The sequence below is a fragment of the Hipposideros armiger genome, unplaced genomic scaffold (assembly GCF_001890085.2).
Source record: "Hipposideros armiger isolate ML-2016 unplaced genomic scaffold, ASM189008v1 scaffold_412, whole genome shotgun sequence".
Taxonomy (NCBI): domain Eukaryota; kingdom Metazoa; phylum Chordata; class Mammalia; order Chiroptera; family Hipposideridae; genus Hipposideros; species Hipposideros armiger.
In genome coordinates this window covers 1,471,024-1,480,918 of record NW_017731762.1, presented here as the reverse complement: position 1 = coordinate 1,480,918, position 9,895 = coordinate 1,471,024, and the positions used below count along the sequence as shown (strand labels likewise).

The 9,895-nt window shown below is 38.7% G+C and overlaps 1 protein-coding gene across 1 annotated transcript in view; it reads right to left on the bottom strand.

Annotated features, from left to right (window-relative positions):
* Nucleotides 1–3,091: 3,091 nt before the first annotated feature.
* ZFPM2 (zinc finger protein, FOG family member 2) overlaps nucleotides 3,092–9,895 on the bottom strand; it is a 377,030-nt gene continuing 370,226 nt past the window's right edge. The window contains exons 8-9 of the mRNA XM_019663971.1: nucleotides 9,835–9,891; nucleotides 3,092–6,613 (exon numbers count right to left, since the gene is read on the bottom strand). Of these exons, the coding sequence (XP_019519516.1) occupies nucleotides 4,122–6,613; nucleotides 9,835–9,891 (2,549 nt within the window). The 3' untranslated portion in view covers nucleotides 3,092–4,121. The remainder of the gene's footprint in view (nucleotides 6,614–9,834; nucleotides 9,892–9,895) is intronic.

Below are 9,895 nucleotides of genomic sequence, written 5' to 3'. Positions count from 1 at the left end.
TTCCTGTTGTGTTGACCAAGTTTATGGTAATTTGTTACAGGTCATGAGAATCTCCCTTTTCCCTATCTCCAGAGAATGTTGGAGCTAGGCTTAAATATATCAGAGAGAGAAAAGGTAGCTGGAATTTTAGCTGCTTGCCTTAGCAATTTCCTCCTGGTTTAGCGGAGAAAGGAAGATTGACCTGAGGGGGTAACCTGAGAATGAGACTCATCCCTTCTTGCTTTGTGACTTTGGGCATTTCAAATCTCTGGCCCTTAGTTTTGCCTGAAAATGAGACGGTTCCGCCCGATTAAGAGATTTTCAAATATTGTTTGCAGATTCCATAACAACTTAATTTTTAATTTTAATTTCAATATTAAAACACACATCGAATTATTTTAATAGTTTCAACGCAAATTTGTTACATATGAGATAGCAACACTTTGAAGACCAATTGTGTATTAAATTCTGCCGCCAGCTTAATTTATTTTGGTATTGCCCCCAGAATACTGCTTCCCATTTCCTCTATGTTTAATTCAATGATTCTCAATTGTGGTCAAAGGAGGACAACATTGAATACCGTAGGGTTGCTTTGCCAAAAACCCCCAGAAATCCAGGCCTACCCTAGATGTTTTGATTCTGTAGGCTTTAGTATTCTGTAGGGGATTTAAATACTACCAATCTGAAAACCTAATATAAAGCATTGCTCTTTTTGCCATCCTTCCCCCAGACCATTCAACTGGTATTCATATTCCGACCTAAATATTGTCTTGTTAAACATGGGAGTTTATCAGTGAGGGTTGAAGGTCTATGATTTCCTCTTTGATGTAAGTCATGATGTAACCCGGTGCCCGGACCTGTCCTTCTCCATTCACTTGGTTTAGACTCTCACTATCCCCCATTTTGACCATCACTATAGACTTGTAACTAATCTCCATCTCTCTAGCATCAGGCCTCATACTCTATCACCATTCCTAAACACAATTTTCATTTCATGATTCTATTTAAGAAGCAATGTACAAGGCAAGCCCATAAACCTCAGCCTGGAATTCAAGGTCTTTTTATACTACTGGATTGCCGGAAAAGTCATGACGCATTTTTGCAATGAGAAACAGAGAAAAAATATGTCATGACTTTTCCGCCAACCCAATAGATCCTTATTTATACACTTATTTTCTTTTACTTTCCAATTTGAGCCCTCTTCTTTTGAAAAATTTTCTTTACTCACTCTTCACCCTCACATGTTACTTTCATCTAACATTTATAATGATCTCCACATGCAGAAATACCATTTTCTTCCTCTATATACTCCAGATTCTAGTTTTGGTCCAAATGTCACTATTTCAGCCTATGCTATCTATTTCCTTCTGTGAATGGCTATTAGAACTGATTTTCAGTTATACAAACAATACTTGAAATATTCTTTTGGATATAGTGCACATATATTTCAGGGCTCCCAAAACAACAGGTAGTTTTCTTTACCATTGTACCAACCTTTCAAGACCATACCCTATTCATATAGCCTTTCTCAACTCTTGCATCCCACATTGGTTTTCTTTTTATCTTTCTACTCTGTTTAGTCTCACTCATCCTGCATACCTTATCCTAGTTCAACATTTAGTGTTTACAATACTGTCACATATTGGAACCACCTGGACAGATCTTATATAGATTCCCAGAACCCAGGCATTTAAAACATTGATCTAATGTGAGGCCCAGTGTACTAAAAATACATATCTATTGACATTTAAAAAATGTCCCCCAAGTGATTCTAATGAGGGAACAGTGTTGAGAAGTACTAAAGTGAGCCAGAATATAAACTCCTTTAGGGAATAATCATGTATTATACTTCTTTGCCTTCATCCCCCAAATAGTGGATAAGATCCTAGATGATCAATAAAGTGAAGATGACTGGCTGATTTTTTTTTCTTTCCCCTTCTTTCCTTCCTTCCTTCCTTCCTTCCTTCCTTCCTTCCTTCCTTCCTTCCTTCCTTCCATTTTGAGAGAAGAGGAAAAATAAGAAATTGGGGTAGGAAGTCCTGTTAAGAACACCCAGGTTTGCCAGTTCTCAATTGAGAACCATGCAGATCTTTATGAACAACCCTACGGATCCCTAAGGACCTGATACTTTAAGAGATTCCTGCAAAACTCTATTAAGCATATCAGTTCTGGTCACCTCAGCGTTTAGTCACCTGAAATGAAAAACATAAGTTAAGGTCAAGATTTTATATTTAAAAATCGCTATTCTCAACAAGGAACTGGAGAAATGATCTTGACAATATGGTATTTTTTTTCAATGTTTTTTCACAGTATTTATATATTATGTTTGGGGCTAGCACCTTATGTTCATTATGTTACCAAATCCAATATGGATGAATAGTGCATCACAACTATGCAAATAGTGTGTCTCAGCCACAGGTGAGGTAATTGCCTTTCCAGGTCAGGATGTTTCTAAAACTGCAATAGACTGCAGTCTGTCTTGATTGGAAATAGGTGCCATCTTGCCTACTGAATCACATCTCAACACCTCCGGGTAGCCCATTAGGTCCTCTATGACCTAACCCACATTCTGTTCTCCATTCCCCCTCAAAACACAAACCCTTGGAATTACAAATGGTATGTGTGAAATCTAGTGTGTTTTACAAATTGCAAGCATGAAATTTGTGCATCTTTACTCATCAGAGTCACTTTACCATATACTACATACACTGCTCTTCAAAATGCAAACCTTTCTCTGGTAAATTCCATCTAAAAGTTGGGTGCATTTGATCAACACTTGTGCCAATTCTTGGTCATAAGCTTTGTAAGCCTTTTAGATACTCATGAAATTGTTCTTTTTTCTGTGCTCTACAGTGGTAGTGGGGGCAAGAGAAAAGAAAGACAGTGCTTATTATATAGTCATAATGAAGAACTTTTCTAGTTGCTGGAGTTTCCAGCTCATTTTATATAGTAAGTTATATTAATTAGGCACATATAAAGAACAATAGTCCCTTGACTGGTTTGTTATCATGTTACTGTCACTATCCAGTGCTGTTGTGAACCTGTTCTGATCACACAAAAGATTGATATATATGGTTTCCCTTGTATTTTAAAGAAAAAAAGTATGCCAACCTTCTCCAACAATCTGGAATTTTATTCCATCCATATACATGCATAGTAACAACATTTGTTGAGAAATTATTTCTATCAGAAGTAGAACATTATCTTTGTGATCACCAGGTGCAGTATTGCTACTCTTATATTTAAATAGATCTTATATATGAATTAAATTCATACTTGCAGCATTGAGTTTAGGATTTTGATTTAGACTGTGCCTTTCAAAAGATAAAACTGATTAATACTACCTCATTACTTACAATACTGCTTCCAGTAATTTTGTTCATTCTTTATAAAGTATTGCATTTAACAGCAAAGGTTTAAAAATTGAGACAGAGCTGCATCAGCGAAAGAAAATACAAGTACTATACAAGAAAAAAGTTGCCATCTTCATTTAACATACATGTTTAAGATTAAGAAAATGGACAGAAACATACGGCTACATACAGATGCAAAGCCTAGTGACTAAGAGACTGTATCTGCTAAAATATAAAGTGCAAACAGAGCCTGATTATCCAAGAATTGAAATCTTAAGGCGAACTTATAGCACGTATATTTAGAACATCTTTGCAAGTTATATTTTAGCATATACATATATCTGCAACAGCATATAAGAAGAAATCAAGATACACAAGTGCTTTTGAAGCTATTTCTAAAATGCTTTTCTGTATTGTTTGTGACTATTTTCTTTAAAAGCTACTATACAGTGCAAACCATATGTGCTACACAATAACTATACAATAACATTACAAATGACTTTAATATAAAGTTTTTAAATAAAAAATAACATAACCACAGCTATGAATACTGCTGGTAAAATAAATTAATTTTTTTTTGAAAATGGCACCAATAATACACTTTACTAATGGACTGTAATGAAATTACACCTTAAGTCTTCAACTCAGCCATGATGAATTATCTCCTGATTGCCCAGATGTAATTCAAACAGCTTTTGTTTTTGTTTTTGTTGTTTTTTTCTGGACCGGGTAGAACAACATACTAAACACTGGTACCAAAGGTGACTGATGTGTATTTATTTAGATATCTCATTTGACGTGTTCCGCTGCATGTGATGAGCAATAAAACTTCTTGTGAGTTATAAAGTTTGAGAGGTTGTTGAACTGGATATCACACAGCCGGCAATATTTCCCACTTGTTGGAGCCTGGGTGGAGCCATTTACACCTTTTGCTATACTAGACAACTGTTCCTCTGCAGAGGGAATTCCTGGTGAGACGTTTTCATTGGTAGCTAATGGGTTCTCAGCGATCCAAGAGGGAGATTTGTGGCCATCTTCATGCTGAGGATTCTGGGAAATGTTCTCTTGCTGTGGGTTGGTGGCAGGTCTCTCATCTTGCTTCAGTCCACCATTAACTATTACCATGCCTCTGTTTTTGGGCAACAAAGGCAGGGAATCTTTCTTCGTCACAGCACACCCATTTGAGGAAGCCTGGCCTTTTGGAGATTCGTTTTCCGCATTGGTGCTTTGCTCTATGTCAGCGTTATGGATGACAAGAGAACCAGAAATATAATCACTTGTCTTTATGCCATAATACGGAGAAAGCTGGTCAGCTCCTTTGGCCTTCTTTATTGCTCCAGGGTAAAGGCATTGGGGAAGAAATAAATGTTTGTTTTCTTCTTTCGTAGCAATGAGCTGAGCGGCTTCACTGAAGACTTTCAGGCCTTGCAGGGTGGCTAAGTGGGATGAAAATAAGTTTCCGTTGGGGGAAGGCTGCTTCAGATTCCCATTTTTCTCACATTTTATTATGCTTCTTTCATAGCTGATGTCAGGGCTGTTTCGTTCACTTTCTGGATTTGGAAACACTTTGCTGTCAAGTTGACCCAGGTCATTACGCTGATGGGCAGTGACCGGGCAGAAATTCTGCTTGTGGGCCAGGTAGTTTTCTACCTTATTGAAACTGATCTTGCACACAGTGCACTCGTGGTAGTCCAGCAGCCTTTTGGGAGATGTGGTCGTCCGCTCAGACTGGGATAAACACTTTTTGCTGAGATCTATGGGCACGTCCATCTCTAGGCAGGAAACACTGGAATGAGTAGTGTCACATTTGGAAACCGGAACACATTTGTTGATGGTCAGAGATGTTTCCAAGTGCTTGGAGACAATGCCTGGGAAGATATCACATCTTGGGTGGTAGCACTCTCCTAGCCCTTCAGTGGGTTCTTGAGTGGAGGTACAAGGATTGCTGAGGTTGGCTACATCAAGAAATCGCTGCTGAACTAGGGGAGGCCGTTGTTCCTGTTCAGGTAGGCATATCTCATACATCTTCCTTCTCTTGCGCGTGCGCATGGTTCTCTGCATGGCAGGCACTTTGTTGGAAGCAGACCTCTTGAGCGGAGGGTCGTGGCGTGTAGCACAATAATACTGTTTGTGGACCATGTATGTTTCGTGCCGGCTGAAGGTAATGTTGCAAGCTTCACAGGTAGTCTTATTTGGGTCACTTTCCCCATCCACTAAGGGGACACTGGGATTTTTCACATCAACAGGTTTTCCATTAATTTTGTCATCATTGCTACTGGAGGTGGAAAGCTTCTTAGCTTGAGTGGAAAAGTCCTTGTCGTGGCCCTTCCCATTTGGCCCCATTAGATCTAAAACGGTGGAAGAATTGATGCATGATGTTTGAAGAAGTGGGTTCTCAGGATCAGCAGAATGAGCAGCTGGGTTGAGAAGGTTGATGGAGGTTTGGCCAGTGTTGGGACTCACAGCCTCAGGCATCTTTTCTGAAACACTGGGGAACTCTGGGGACTTGGCCATCTGCTGCCATCGGCTGCTGCAGTAATGTTTTTTGTGCACTAGATAATTATCCAAATTATTGAATGTTATGTTACACTCAAAACAAGTAGCCCCCTTGGGCATCAGGGGGCTGTAAATCACAGGAGGGTAGCTACTGCTTCCATGCCTCAGTCGCCGATGTACGAGCTCCGACATCTTGGCTAAGATCTCTGAAGCTTGAGGGACCATTGTGATATCTTGGGGAAAAGCAAACTGAGAGAGAAAAGGACCCACAGGGAAAGAAGGTCCAATATTAGGCTGGACTGGAGATGAGGCAAGTCTTGGACTAGAGGGCTCAGATTTGATTTTCGTGTAAGAAAAGCTTTGCTTATTAATTGTAGGCTGTATGTCTGGTCTCTGGTTAGTGAGAAAGATCTGAGTCTTTTTCTCACACTTGTCCAGCTCTGTGTCAGAGCTTGCATCTTTAGTCTGCATGGCCTTTTGGCTCTGGGGGAGTTCACTTCTGGTCAACAAGTCTGTGGCTGGCTGTAAGCTATCTTCAGTTCCAGTTGGAGAGGGCTCCATGTCACTTTCTCTGGGAAGTTTGCTTCCGGGGACATGGAGCTCCTGGTGCTGCAATAACTCCCTCTGTGTCTGGAAGCCGAAGTGGCAGTGATTGCATCGGAAGGCAGCTTGAGTGAGATGGGAGAACAGGTGTTGGTGAAAGTTGATCACAGAATCAGCAGTGTAGCTACAGACGGTGCATTTTAGACTAGCACCAGGGGGGAGGAATTCTTCCATTTTCACTCCTGGAGAGACATACAAAATGAGAACACTGAGCCCCTCACGCATTGGCTTTGTCACGATATGAACCTTTACTAAAGATCTAGTGCAGGTGTCGGCAAACTTTGGAGACAGAAGAGCCAATCCTGTCCCTCACAACAATTTAAAAATTACTTGAGAGCCATAGACATATTTTTACAAATAAGGAAAATGTAAAGTAATATTCTAACAAGTAATAGTATTAATTATATCTATTAAAATAAGAAAAATTTGCACAAAAAATTGCTCACATGTATGTACCCAAAGAGCTGCATGTGGCTCGCAAGCCATGGTTTGCCGACCCCTGATCTAGTGTCTTCAGCGCAACAGGAATGAATTAAAATTTTTCAGAATCTCATTTGTGACATTAACTTTTTTCTCGTGACATCTTCCACCATGTGTGATAACAGTAATAGCACTTTATAGTTTCCAAAGCACTTTCATGCGAATTATTGCATCAGAGTGGGATAGGAATCATTTCTCCACATTACAGGTCAGGAAACAGACTCAAGGTGGCTAAGGGAATTGATTATGATAATAAAGCTATTCAGTGGTAGTGCCATGACTAAACCTCAGATTTCATTATTTCTAATCCAGTAACTTATTACAACATTATGTTCTATATTAGGGAGAAGTAGGTGTTCATTAGACTTGAATTTGATAATCTAATCTGTGTGTAAATCAAATAACTCTCAGTATACCAGAGAGGTTTTCATTCAAAATAATCCAAGTAGGAACCACTTTGTAAAGTCATTAACAGCCTTCTAATTTATCTTTGAAACAAATCTAGAATTTTATTCATTGGTTTTGCTGAACATGGTTTATCTCTATCCAGGGCTGATGATACTCAGTTGGTAGATACCAGTGCACCAATATAGTCATTTCTGACTGACATCCATGCTGATTGATCACTGGGTGTTTCTAGTCAGTTATTAAATATTTTTAATATTACCAATGACTGGTGGTTAAACCTCTTTATAATACTGTGATCTATAAGAAATATATATATATATATATATATATATATATATATATAGACCAAACACATTTAGTCTCTATATATATTTATTTTATATTTTGGTCATCTGGATATATTCTGGTCATCTGGATGACCAAAGGTCCTAGGTTCCTGGCTCATAGCTCCTAAAATCAAGGAATTTCCAGTGATAACAGTGATAAAGGTGTCTTTTATTATGTTAATGAAATGATTTTTGGAAAGTCCGTAGATAATCTAAAGATGGGGGGGAAGGCTGGTTGCCAGGAGAACAAACTCTGTGATTAGAATGCTGAAACTCTCCCCAACCCCAACCCGCTGGGAGGGGGAGAAGGGCTGGACAATGAGTTCAATTGCCAATGCCCAGTGATCTTATCCATCATGCCTATGTGATGAAGTCTCCAGAAAAACCCAAAAGGATAGGGTTCCAAGAGCTTCAGGATTGGTGAAAATGTGGAGACTAGGGGAGAGTGGTGCCTTCTACGAAGGCATGGAAGCTGCTCACCCTTTCCCCATCCCTTGCCCTGTGCATCTTTTCCATCTGGCTGTTCCAGTGTTACATCCTTTTATAATAAACAGGTAATCTAGTGAATAAATGGGTTTCCTGAATTCTGTGAGCTGCTCTAACAAATTAACCAAACCTAAGGAGTGCGTCTTGGAAAACCTCTGATTTATAGCCACCCATTGGTCAGAAGCACAGGTAACAATCTGGACTTGCGACTGGCATCTGAACTGGGGTAGGCGGTCTTGTGGAACTGAGCCCTTAACCTGTGGGATCTGATGCTATGTCTTTTGGCAGATAGTGTCAGAATTGAACTGAATTGTAGGACACCCAGTTGGTTTTCTGATAATTGCTTGATGGAGTTGGGATCTGGGCACTTTTACTCACGAAGGTCAACTCTCGTTCCCATTTGTTGGTATATAGTTAAATCAGGCTATGTCCATCCTGCCTGTACCCTAGACTAAAGTGAAAATTGCCTTTTATATTTATAAGCTGAAAATATGGCAGAGAAAACCCAGTCCTGTAGTGATAGAAGACTTCTTATTCTTTTCTTTTTTTTTCTCCTTAACTAATCCAATACTTATTTTTCCATTCAGCTGAAAAGATCCCTCTGTTTTTATTTTTGTTTTATGCATGACTTTACTCACCATGTGAAACAACCAACTTGTTTCTACTTTCCCTTCTTTATCACCTATGTAAAGACAGCTCATTTGTAGGGAAAAGGGAAGAGAATGAGTAGAAAGGAAATTGCCTATTTTTATAGGTCTAGAGACAATAGTTTGCACTGTACTAGGACGTTGGAGGTTGGTTGTTGTTTTTTTGAAACTCTGCTTCTATTTCAGTTTTTTACTTACTCAACCCAAGTAAAAACAGTGAAGGAAGTCACCCAAAAATATCAAATTTTGGATTATAGGTGCCAAAAAACTGTAATTCCCAAACCTTGGTTTGCCCTATCCAAGATTGTTCCTAGGAATATCTGAAGTTAATATATGGGAATTAGAATGCTGTGTGATGGTACTAACAGCAATTGGGCATACAATTCCAAAATAAATGGGAATAGTTTCTACCTTGCTGTTAAGAATGGGCTTGGAAAAAACAAAACAAACAACTTATTTCTTTTTCAGACTAATTTTTTCTTAAGGAATTTTAAAGCATAGTATGAAAAGTGATTTTATGGCATAAAAACAAAGTAAGCTGTTATTATACACACTCTGGAAGTTAAGAGCATTTTATAGACCATATTTAAAAGTTAATTTCTTTCAAGTGTGATTTTAATTGGATCTATCAAAATAACAGCTTTATTTCAATTCGGAAAATATTTATTTTTATGTGTCTACTATTTATCCTCTGCCATGTGGGAAACAGTATGGCCAGGTTGCAAATCAATGAATATTAATGACAATATACAAAGGGTATTGAGACTTTCTTTCTAAAATGATGCTGTTTTACTTCAGCTGAAAAAAAAATAGATAATTTGGCCTGTACTCTGAGCACAGTAGTCAGAAAAGAATTCAGATCCAAGTCCTTTAAGTAGAATATACTGATTGTATAATAAATGACATAAGATAACCAGTTGGTCCAGCAAGTTAGGTTTTGTTTTTATAGAAAGCTATAGTTAACTAGACATAGATGTATATAGGTGTGTACATAGGTATGTGTGTAGAGAAAGCACAGAGCCTCCTGGAGCAAAAGGAAACATGGGAGGCACTCACCACTGTGTGAATTCAGGTGCACTTCCAGAGCTCGAGCGTTTGAGAAGGTCTTGGTGCATTG